This window comes from Mizuhopecten yessoensis, unplaced genomic scaffold, assembly GCF_002113885.1.
Source record: "Mizuhopecten yessoensis strain PY_sf001 unplaced genomic scaffold, ASM211388v2 scaffold4411, whole genome shotgun sequence".
Classification (NCBI taxonomy): domain Eukaryota; kingdom Metazoa; phylum Mollusca; class Bivalvia; order Pectinida; family Pectinidae; genus Mizuhopecten; species Mizuhopecten yessoensis.
The window spans coordinates 707,125-720,068 of NW_018405533.1; the positions used below are offsets into that span (position 1 = coordinate 707,125).

The 12,944-nt window shown below is 39.0% G+C and overlaps 1 protein-coding gene across 1 annotated transcript; it reads right to left on the minus strand.

The window, feature by feature from the left end:
• Positions 1 to 3,235: 3,235 nt before the first annotated feature.
• Positions 3,236 to 12,878, minus strand: LOC110449001 (oxalate--CoA ligase-like). The gene is made up of 4 exons (XM_021495574.1): positions 12,801 to 12,878; positions 7,279 to 7,361; positions 5,306 to 6,592; positions 3,236 to 4,909 (listed from the first exon to the last, which is right to left on the minus strand). Exon 4 carries the CDS (start codon positions 4,865 to 4,867, stop codon positions 3,236 to 3,238), a length of 1,632 nt encoding a protein of 543 aa, XP_021351249.1. The 5' UTR covers positions 4,868 to 4,909; positions 5,306 to 6,592; positions 7,279 to 7,361; positions 12,801 to 12,878.
• Positions 12,879 to 12,944: the final 66 nt, after the last annotated feature.

Here is a 12,944-nt window from a genome sequence, read left to right on the forward strand (position 1 = left end):
TCACTAAGTGTTACTTTACGAATTTCATGAATCCCCAAATAACATTGGAAATCTACCTATTAACAACCCTTTGAATGTGCAAGTGATCACAGGGATAAAAAAAACTGGATCAAATTTCTTATCCAAGATTATTTTACATTGACGGAGGTATTTGCGTATGGTGACTCTGTTCAGGTTCGGGTCAAGGACAGTTCTGCTGTATCCCACTGCACGATACTAGGAGGCGACTAATGTGGGGCCCTTGTAGAATCGGTGTTTTTTTCCTCGGCGTCTTCTACGTAGAAGACATTGCAGAAACCAGAAGTGCCCTGCCGCTCCCATGGCAACACTTGGTATTGGTCCCTTTCTCTCCTGCCTTTGACCTGCCGCTCCCATGGCAACACTTGGTATTGGTCCCTTTCTCTCCTGCCTTTGACCTGCCGCTCCCGTGGCAACACTTGGTATTTGTCCCTTTCTCTCCTGTCTGCTATTTTCCTTCATATGACCTTAACTGTTGCGACGAAGTAAAACTTCAAACAAACTATTTTTGCTTGTGGAAAATTAGTGACTTAATATCCGATTAGAAAGCATTCACCTGGTTGATTAAGATTAATTCACATGCCATTATCTATCTTAACGGTGACGTCACAAAAATGAAAATAACATAACGTTAGATTAAACAATTAAATGATGTCATATCAGGAATGGAAGCTGACGAGAAAATTGACGAAAAGAATACGAGATATATACTTACTATACCTACATGGAAAACATATGTCTATTTTTAAAAGCAGATTCATAAGGAATTTTAAATATATGTTTTGATATTTTCCTTCAGTTTCATCCCGATATATTTCCCCTATACAGCTCTTTAATATTGTTATTATAATAAATTAGTCCTATTATTGATAAAATAGGAAACCTAAAATCAAATATTTGTCAATTTCTAATAAAAAAAAAATGTAAATAATCGTGAGTGTCTTTGATCACATTTTCTAATGATTGCACGGCAATTGATTACAAGACATTAGCAGAAACTGTTCTGGTGACCAGCAGGTTACAAAACAAAACGTGCAAAACAAGGAATCATACAATTTGTTTCACATTTTAATGTTAGCCAACATCTTTACCAGATCTGTTGCAATTAATTACAGCTGTAACATATAATATATATAACAATTATAAATATAATATATATAACATTTACAAATATAATATATATAGATGTTACATTTAAACTGACTGATTGGTTGGTTGGTTACTAGAGTTTCACGTCAACAGGTAATGTCATTTAAGGACGTGCCTCCATGTGTGTTGTGTATGGGTGCATACATGTATGTATGCATGAGGCAGGGTATGTTGGCGTATTTGCCTCCATGTGTTTGCACAAAGATGATGTCGATTGTATAGTGCTATCTCATTGAAATACCATTCCGAAGTCACCCAGCACAGAATTCCACTTGGTCACATTTTACTGACAACGGGTGAATCAGTTTTTGCCATTACCCTAAATGCTGAACGTAAAGTAGGGAATAATAACTACCATTTGTAAGGACTTTGGTGTGTTCCGGCCCGACATAAAAGCCAAAAGTGAAGAAGATTTATTTTGGTTCCTTTTTTGTCCCAAAATAGGATAAATAGCCGTAAAAATGTACAATTGAACTGAAAATGAAACCTAACTGCTAAAAAAGTCGTTCTTACAACAAAAATAAAATAAAAACGACAACAAAAACAAGATGAAATTGCACTTCGTGACACGAACGTACCAAAACAAATCATTGTTCATAGAAGATCCTTGATCATTGGTTTAAGGGACACAAAGCAGATTCCTTTAAATGACGATTCGCCCTTTAAGAAAAACATACACCACAAAAAGGGTTCCTCATTTTACAATTAGTCACTGCTCTTGACGTGATTCACCCCATCTAGTGTTGCCAATGATGCATTTATAAAAAGAAAATACAGTTTTCGCATTTGTATTAAGAGCTTTCTTCCATGGAAGTTCTAGTTCAAAGCATATGAAAAGGTGAATACTTTTATAGAAACAAAATGAGCCCTTTTACTGGTCAAAATTCAAATTAATACGAGGAAATATTTTGAAAATCGATGCATTGCTTAACGGCTATTTTACGGCTATTTTTTCAAAGACGTTAATGAGTCATATTTTAATAACAAACAACGCGAGTATGGCCCCGCAGTGAAATCTAACAGACATGATAAACATTTTGTTATTTTGAACAGTTTTTGAGGTATATCATAAAGTAAATGTTCAGAACTCAGTAAAAGGCCACATAGAACTAAATACACACCTTTTTAATTGAATGAAAGTTAACGTCCTCAAAAAAGCTATGGGCTGAGTGCCTATGGAGACATCGCCGAACGCAAATGAACGTGCAGAATCGAAAAGGAGGGGCGAAACTGATAACTCATAAGCCTAAACCTCTTATCGTTGTGCGAGCTGGCGGTGGTGTTAAACAAAACAAAATGAACACGGGTGCTCACGTATGACTGTCTCACAATTCTAAAATTAGTATTTCAACCTTATTGATATGTACAAACATACATCGAGATCATTGGCCCAGGTAAGTGATATTGCTTTAATGTAGCTAAGAGTCGTGTGAGCGCCTGCTGAACTGACAGGAAATGCTCAATTTGGTACTGAAATTTAACTTAACTAGAACAATGAAAAAATCATACAGACAATCACAACAATCTGAATGCGATAAAATAGTTAAGGAATCAATTTATTGGTTCTGCAGTATTTTGTAACTTAATGCAGCAAGACACCTGTCTAGAATTGATAACGATGTAGACATTCAGCGTTGACTAAACCATAAAAGTCAGTATAACATTAAAGATATCTTTACAAGCTCCTGACTCTGCATAAATGTTATGTTAATAGCATATGTGTAAGATAATTTCGCTGTTTAGAGTTTTAAATTTATATTTATATATGAATTGTTTTGGTTTGAAAGGGGTTCAATATTCTCTCGGTAACTTAGGTCATATTTAGATCAATCGTTAGTGAGTCACCGTCGAAAGGGTGGGTAGATGAACTAAGGACAGAGCTCTAAAATGTAGCAAATGGGACATCGTTATATCTTTTGTTGTTTTCGTGTTGCCAAGTAGAGCGCACAAAAAAAAATTCTGAATTATGCAAAGTATTCCCATGTAGTTCGCCTATCATGATATCAATTAGGTGCAATATCCTTATACAATGTAACAATGTTATGATAATGGTAACCATATAAACAGTTTAATCGAGCTTCAACCTTTCCATAGCCAGCTTTTTAATCAGTACTTTGTCTGATTTACCATTACGTAGTCTTGGAAACACATCAAAACGGAGCAAGTAGGAAGGTGCACTACCCAGAACGTTGTCTCCGAGAGTCATTCTACACTTCCGATCTAATTCAACCTCTGTTATATTTGAATCAACCTCCAAGACGACACATGCGCAAATTTCCTCAAAGAGTCGGACATCCGGCACAGCTAGCACCACAATCTCCCTTACTTCCGGTAGTTCGATCATGGCTGTTTCCACGTGGCTGACCAAGACCGTCACCCCTCCCCGTTTTATTACGTCAGTCGACTTGCCTTTCACAAATAATCTGCCTTCCATAGTAATGATTCCAATGTCTCCTGTTCGGAACCAGCCCCCGTCAGTAAAGCACTCTTCGTTTAATTTGTATGCGTTCCGGTAGGACTTCAACATAAACAGAGATTTAATGAGGATTTCACCCAAATGTCCTCGAGTCAGTGTGTCATCATTGTCTCCGATAACCTTGACCTCGTAGCCTGGAAAGAGTGGCCCAACATAGCCAACGTCCGTTCCCAGTTTGAGCTCTGTAAATGACACGATTCCGGCCTCAGTGGAACCGTATTCCAGGAAAAGATTCTCTGTGAGTTTACCGCATACTTCACTAAGATGCTTATTGATCATTTGTCCTCCGGTCGCAATTGCATACATTTTGTAGCCTTTCTTTAGAATGGCGTCCTGATTTTCAATCAAATCGAGCACAGTATGAGGGAAGAATATAGCATTTGTACACTGCTCGGAGATGATGATATTCCAAACAGCCATGAGTTTTTCTTTCTTCAGACCTATTGCGATGTCAGCAAACACTCGTGCATTTCCATTAAGAATACTGAATATTGGACTACCTCCTATCCAGGTAAACAATCCGTCGTTGTAACATTTAGCGGACGGCCGATCTCCTCCTGTCCCCAAAAAAGCGATATAGGAAGCATTCACAATTGCCAAGTGAGTCATTTCGACCATTTTAGGGACTCCAGTTGAACCGGAAGTTGTATAAATCATGGCGCTACTCTCTGGTTGTATTCTTGGCAATACTATTGATGTTTCATTCGTTGTAATGGTGACGTCGTTCAGCGAGGGGAGAAAAGATAATGCTGATTTTTGAAGTAACAAAACATCAAGTTTATCTTCATCACTATTGAAAGAAGCATCCATTTCCGACATGAGCTCTTCGTCTGATTCAGGATCAAACAACACAGCCTTACTCTGTGAAGCTTTTAGCAACTTTATCTTCTCTGGGACCGACTCCGACGTTTTGTTTATCGGAACAGCAACGGCTCCTGTCAGGAAGATAGCGAACTCTCCAATAATCCACTCGATCGAGTTTGGACCGATAATAGCTACACTGTCCCCTGGCATAATCCCTCTACTAATAAGGTACTTAGCTACTCCTGTGGACCTGTTCAAGAGTTCTCTATAAGTCAGTGACCTCCTTCCGCCTCCTACCAATCGCTGGATTACGATTTCCTTATCAGGAAATTCCATGGTCCTCTCGTGTAGCACTTCATTAATTGATTTGTACCGGAGTTGGGCAGGGTTTGGACAAGACAGGTAGCTCAGATCCTCCATTACTAGACTGATATTGCCGTGAGTTACTCCCTGAACTCTGACCTAATGGTTAAACGGTAAAAGTCCAATAAGACAAAGCCAGAAATAATTTGAAAGTGACAAGGAAATTGTAAATGACTAAATACAAGTTTAATGTTAATTTTGTTCAAAGGTATTCCATGCATACAGACTTTAAACCGACAATCAATCAGCGAGGAAATTAACAGAAACCTACATCACATGATATTTAATATCACAAGAGGTGTTTTGATATTCAGATCAAATACTAATATTTTTTATATTATTTCTGGCACTGAAATTTATTTTGAGCATTAATAAAGTTAAATAACATTTCACTGGATAAAATTAAAGTCTCATAATTTAATCGATTTTTGATTTAATTCAGCAACATTTTTACAAAAATTTAAAACCATAAATCCATTTTAGTGTTTTACTCACTGCGTCACTGCTTGCCCCGAACACCAATCTGTAAGTGACCTTTCTTAGTATGAAGCTGACTAAGGAATGTCAAATAGCTACGGATGGTACATATTAGAAAAATAAAACCTGATACAGCATATTAATCAGTTGTATGAATATTAGCGAGCTCTTTCGCATGATTTTGTTTGTTTAGGGTTTAACGACCTGGCAACAATTAAGGATAACTTATGGCGGGTGCCTTCTAGAGGCACGCCGCCGAGAAGAAAGGGAATGGAAGGGAGATTGCTATCCCCATATCAGTATTTGGAATCGTTGTATTTTCTCTCCTATCAGTGCAAGATTGGAGAAATAAAAGGCCTACAGTTTCCAACTGCATGATCGGAAGAGACGACTAATGTGTCCCCTCCATCCTGTAAAATTGGTGGCGGTTTCTTCCTTGTCTTCAGTTTTGGGGACATTGAAGAAATCAATAATAGACCTGATGTGTCCAGCTGCATATGTATCGTAACAGGCGACTAATGTGGCCCCCTTCACTATCAGTACTTTTCTTCTGTCTCTCCTGTTAAGAGGACACTGAAGTGACCAACATTGATATGCTGTCCCTATTGCAACATTTGGGATCTGTTTTCCGTTTCGTATTTTTCCAGTAATCTTTCTTTTCTATCTACATTCTCTTCCGGCGTTGACCCCTAGGCATCCATCATCACATGACCCTGGCTGTTGCGAAAACGTTAGGCCCCTAACGAACAAACAAAAACTCTACTTCCTAACACCATTTTTGTTTCCTAACGCCTTGCATTGGCAATACCTCCCTTTGGGCCTTAGTGTTCTGTCCCCAAGAACCCAAGAGTACTTAAAATGGTGGTTGTTATTCCCTGCTTACCGTTCAGCATTTCGGAGAACATCTGTTTAGCCAATTGTCAGTATAACATTACCGGATGGAATTTCGTGCTGGATGCCTCGGCATGGTATTTCAGTGAGGTAGCACTATATTAAGCTGGCATCAGATCCGCGCTATCGCAAGGAGGCAAATACAACAACATACCCTTCCTTGAGAACACATACACACAAGCGCGTAAATATTACACGCATGGTGACACGTCCTTGAACTATCTAAGCTGTTAATAAGACGTTAAACAAACAAACAAAAAACCAATCCAGCTGTCAGTATAATGTGACCGGGTGGACGGTCATGCTGCCGTGTTCAGGATTCATGCATGATATTTCAGCGGAGGACAGTTCAAAGCTGCAATCTGAGTGGCCCCTTCATCCGTGAACCCTCTCTTCATATGATCTGTATTGTTGCTTAAACATAAAATATTAGATCACATAATTTGCGTTTGTACCAATCCGTAAATTATCAAGGCATCAGTGATGACGACATCGCCGTTCCCCCAACAAAGCGTCATACGGAAGCCCCGAAAAAGCTATCACGTCGCAAAAGGACATTGGCAAGGTTTAAAGACTGATTGCGTAGACACATTCTTCAAATTCTCCCTCGAAAGCACTGACAGTATGTGGAATATATTTTAAGAGGACATAAAGGCTTCCATGGACAGGAATATTCTAGCAAAGGCCATGAAAGATTAGCCAACACGTTCATGTTTCAACCGGATCCTAAGACGAATGATTAAATATGCAAAAGTTAAATTAATCCCCCAATCATAAGCCAATTTGGATCAGATCGGGTGAATTCAAAAAGTTCCAAATATCCCATAACCACACCACAAAAGTTTGTCTGTGGAAAACAACAGAAAACCAATTTGAAGCATTGTGCAGTGTAGGAGATATGAAAACTATGAATTTCCTGTCAGAACCTCTGAAATTAAAGGGAGAAGTCTAGACTATTTCTGTTAGTATTAAACTCTAAATTACCGTGTCTGTCTTTATGGTTGACATATCTAAACCAAACAGTGTCCCCTTCAGAGGGGCCGCGGTGACCGAATGGGTAAGGCACTAGCCACCCACTGGGTCCCGGGTTCGCAAGGTACCTTCCGCAGGTCGGTGTTTTTTCTCCGGGTATTCCGGTTTTCCTCTTTCGTGAAATGTGGTATAATAACGCCAACAGTAGGTTCTTTAAAAAAAAAACATGATTAGCATAACCATTGGCAATGAAGACTCTTCAATAATTATAGATTTGATATACACGTGTATTATAGTGATGCGTGCGCCGTAAAATGTACGCATTGTTTCTATAGGATCTTCAGAGATGTCGTTATACGGGAAATACTAAACTTATAAGTTATACATGCATTACTTATAGAGAATAAAAAGCATCTTTTAATACATAATTCACAACAATTAATGAATCTGCGGTATCACCAATACATTGTATCACTTTAAATGGGATAAAAAGTTGAATTGGCTTTCAAAACACAACAAAGTTGGGAGGGGGGGGGGGTTATAATTTTTAAATGTCTTCATAGTTCAGATCGAGTTGTAAAATACAAATTAAAACAATCTCACTTTGAAAATAACATTTTATGTTATGTATTATATATTATAATTTAACATACATTTACAATTATTATTGAATATATACTTGAGGCAAAATTCAATCATGATCCAAAAGGTGTGACTTCCACACCAGATTTTCGGAATGTGTTTTTGTTGTGTTATATTAAGCATTTCGTGAAGGTCATGACATCAACGTTTAAAAAACAGGTGGAGAACATAATGATTTCCATAGTTTACCAGTATTTCAAACTCAAAATTGCAAATATCACACTGTTGCGTTTGTAACATGGTGTCCTTTATATGCTGAAAATGTATTTCATTGTCAGGTAATTTGTTCAGTAATTCAGTTATTATTCTAGTTAAACAAATAATAAAATTTTCTCAAAAATGGAGATCTTGGTAACTAGTTATTTTGAGAGAAAAAAAAATGCAAGGTTCAATAAGGACACTGTTACCCACGAAACTACTACGTAAAAAATGCACATTTGTGATATCACATATTAACATAAAACTTATTCTATTTTGTAGTTATTAAAGTTAATTGCATTTAAGTTATATACCTAAGTGTTAGGTAAAAGCCAAGGGACATTTGATACATTTTGGTATATGTTGCGTATGTAACGCGGACACAAAGTCAAATGTTACGAACAAAACTCAACTTATATTTCCGATTACCTCAAATAGATTTCAGTTGCAATTGGGGTGGCTAAGATTATAAATTAATCCTCACAGCCAGTATACATAAAAGGGTTGAAGTGAACTTATTTCGATGTGGGTATGGGACATGTTAAATATTCGTTCGTCAAAAAAAAAAAAAAAAAAAAAAAAAAAGTCCGTGTCCTGTTACGATCGTAACACCACTGCTAATGTATAGGTAGCCAGTTTTATGTTGTGCTTAAAAAGCATGCCACAGGTTTCACCAATTCACGAAAAAAGTAATTTTGATATATATTTAGATCGCAAATCAAGGTGTTCAACGAACAGTGTCATACACTTTCTTGCTATTCGTGTTAGATAGCATAAACTGTTCACTTTAAATCACGAGTAAAATGACATAAAAGTTTAAAATGTACATCCCGTCACGGACGTAACATATCACCGCTCGACAGGACACAGTTGTCATTCAAGCCAGCACGCAAAATATCAAACAAGTGCGCATGGTCTATAACCCACCAGAGGAAAACACCTACTACAGGCGCCATCTAGGTAGATCTATATTTAGATTGTAGGTTTCCCAGTTACTTTTCTTGAGACACGTTTTGTTCGTAACGATTTGGACGACAATCAGGATGTCGACAGGCAATGAAACGTCTCCGAGAGCATGTGAAAACTCTACTTGGCAACTCCACAGAACAGCTAACCGCCACTGATTGTACACGTGTGCCTCCGGATCCTATACCCAGTACTACAACATCTACCCCCAGAATTCAGCGAGTGTCATAAAAACTGTTAATCTGGAGCTGCTAGTCGGGCAAGCATTGGATTCATTATAACTGTGATAAGTCGTCGGACGAAATCATACAATTACTAGAATCAAATAACAGCACTTATGTATATACATGCCGGCAATGTGCTCCAACCGAGGTTCTACGCTCGATTGACACAACTCTTAATAGGAATATTTCGGACGGTATTCTCGAGGAGGATATTGATGGTAGGGCTGAATCGGTTACTTGCCATGTTTGTGATGAGGTTGCAAGTATTGACCTTGATATATGTGACCTATGTAAGCAGCACTGTCATCCTACTTGTATGGAGAGTTCAACCGATTGTAGTACGGCTAGTTGTTTATATTGTAAAGTCAGTGAGGAGCATAGGGATGAGACCAACCTCATGCAAGTGGACATAGATATCTCTTAAGTTCCGGCTAAGAAGTGGAGACCCCAGTTCATAATCCAGATAATGTAACTTCCCAATACAACATAATCACTGATTGTGCTGGAACTGGTGACCAGCAGCTCAACGAGATAAGTTTGCGGCCTGTGCACAAGACTAAATCTACCCGGAGGAAACCCGCGGACAGTGAAAAAAGGAAAAGATCTACAGAATGCAGAAAAGGAGATAACACAACTCAGATCTTATAAAGCTGAGCTGGAGGCTAGGAATGAGGAACTTGACAGGTCCAACACAATTCTTCGTCGTAAATTAGCATCGTATGATGATAGGGGTGGTACCATGTACTGCACCCCACAGGAGCTGGACATAGAAGCAGTTCAAGGCTCCGGGACAGTATCCATGAAAGGATAGCAAACTTAATCCTAACAAAGTTCGACCAGGAGATCAGTGAGATTGAGCGCTATCGGTTGGGTGGGTCAGGATCAGATACTGCACACTCTGACATTAGTAATGCTAGAATGGGCAATCATGGAGTGTTTCCCAGTGTGATGAGTCATCCGGTAACCGCACTCCGGGACAAACTCATCCTGTAGACAGGGCCCCCAGTCAGCCCCAACTTCCCCATCAGCAACATGGCTACCGAAATGGATATGGGAATGTACAATACAACACAGAAACTCCCTCTCCACAAATGCAAACCTAGCTAGAGTCATTACAAAATCAACATTCTGCGATCCCTGCTGCCACTAGATACCACCAGCAGATGAATGCTTCTACACTCATCTCACATCAGTCCTTTCCACAACCACAGCAGCCTCCTCTGCAGACACATCAGCCCCCTCACCAAAACTCACGGATAAAGACTCAACAGCAACAGCAATTATTTCCTTCCATGAATCAACAACCCTGTCACCCTACTATATTCATATAACATCCGCAAGTGGTCGTGCCTCCGATGAGCCATATATCTGGTACCTCACACCTTCCTCAACTCCAATATCTTCCACGTGTAGGCCCCATACCTTAGCACTCTTTTTATGGAGAGGCCAAATGTACCACCACCCAAGATTCCGAATGTAAACTGGGCCGATACCACCGTTAACCCATCCTTCAAAGTGGCGGCGGCGGTGATGGTTGAAGCCCCTGCAACGGTGGCGGCGGCGGCAGAAGCAGCGGCAGCAGCAACCATCCTACATAGGCATTATGAAGCAGCCGGTATATGCTGTATTTACCCCGCAGCAGCAGCAACAGCAGCAGCAACCATCCTACATAGACATCATGAAGTAGCCGGTATATGCTGCATTTACCCCGCAGCAGCAGCAACCATCCTACATAGACATTATGAAGTAGCCGGTATATGCTGCATTTACCCCGCAGCAGCATCCTACATAGACATTATGAAGCAGCCGGTATATGCTGTATTTACCCCGCAGCAGCAGCAGCAACAACACCTGAGAAACCCCTATGACATCATCGATCGGTACCCCCTCGTATATAGGTTGTCGCTATAAATAGATGCAATCAGGAAAAACCCAAATACATGAGAACCCCCTGTGACGTCACCGATCGGTACCCCCCTATCAAAGGGGTGCCACTAGGGGGTGCCAGGGTGGTGGTAAGGATTATATAGGGGAGTTCACCGGATGATGCAATCGGGGAAACCCGTGACGTCATCATAACGGTACCACCCGGTTAGGTGGTGCTGCAGGGTGGTGCGGGGTGGTGGTAGGGATTATATAGGAGACTGCACTCAAAGACCCTGTGCCAGAAGCGGTACTTTTGTACTACTCTTATTACTTACTGTAAAACATTTCTATGTATTTCTTTTTAAAAACATCTACACTGCACGACTGTTTAATAACATCACTAAGAGCGTTTAAAAATATTTGTTTTTTGCTAAAGGGACATACAGTCTATCTGTTGTGGTAGCTCTTGTACTTCTGGAAGACACATCTCTTACATATAAAAACATGGAATTTAAAACATTTGGAGCTTGGCATTTTAGAATTTTATAAGTGAGAACTGCTTTCCTAAACTCATAAAAATCAGATATAGGCATCTACTTGAGACTGTTAAAAAAAGTACAAGAAGGAATTAAAATATCTTTGATGTTCAATAAAGTCCTGGCAGCTCTTTTTGTTACTTAAAAATCTTTTCAACGTACATTTTATTGCTAGGAATACACCACACACTTGAAAAATATATGAAATGAGGAAAGACAATACCTTTAGTATAATACTGTCAGACATAAATTGCATGAGTCTTAAGTTTAACGAAATTTACAGCAAGAGAATATCTCCTCCTTTCTTTTTTAGTGTTTATGGTGCAATTCGTGTAAATTTCCGTATGAAACCATCATTATTTACATGAAAAAGATTTTTCATAATGTGAACAGGAAAAGGGACACCAAGAGCTACGAAAGAAACGACTTCCTTCAATGTCATATTTTTCTTCATTCTGTGCGAGTATGTACGTATTATTACTTCAGTACGTGCATTGATATCTTTTCTTTACATTGTATTATTCTCTTCATAATAATAGAACACCCCGTGATTTATACAAATGTTACAATTCGGAGTGAAAAAACGGGCCGATTTCGGCGATAATTTGTACAGGATTTTTGTGTTGCTTTTGGAACTTATTCAAACATTATCTGTTTTTATCTCTTTGAGACATATTTAAACAATGAAAGTGTGAAATTTCACAAGTTTATTCAAAATAAGTGGCAAAGTCCGAAATAACAGAGGTAGCTCATTTGAACCATGACTGCATTTTGCCTCACTTACAATTTACATTAAACATATATTTACAATTCCTGCATACAAATATAAGATATTGAAGATCAACATTGCTCATTAATATAACTTTATGATACAAAGCCTTTGAAAGGTAAATAATGCAACGTTTGACACACAGGGACCCGATAGCTGTTTTTGTTACATCTATATTTGGGCCTAAACTGGAGTGTTCAGAGTAATTTTACACGTTTTCGGGGTTTAGATGATCAACTTTCGGTGAAAACGTCATCCCCAATAATCGTATGAAATCATCATGGGTGGCATTTTCACCGAACGTTGATCTAAACCCCTAAAACGTGTAAAACTACTCTGAACACCTTAGTTTAAGTCTAAATACTGTACAGTATTGCTGTAACAAATTCTCAGGTCCCTGTGGTTTGACATGCCATCGCTATGTTACCATCTGTACAAATTAAATGTACCACTAAATTTCGAAGTCTTAATGGTAGGCCTAATTGATACTTAGCAATTCTCTCCCGGCGACGTGATCCCTTCACCGGATGAACGGAACTACAGAAGGAGGTCGTGCCAGCGTCCACGAGTTATCGTTCTTCGTTGCCAACTAG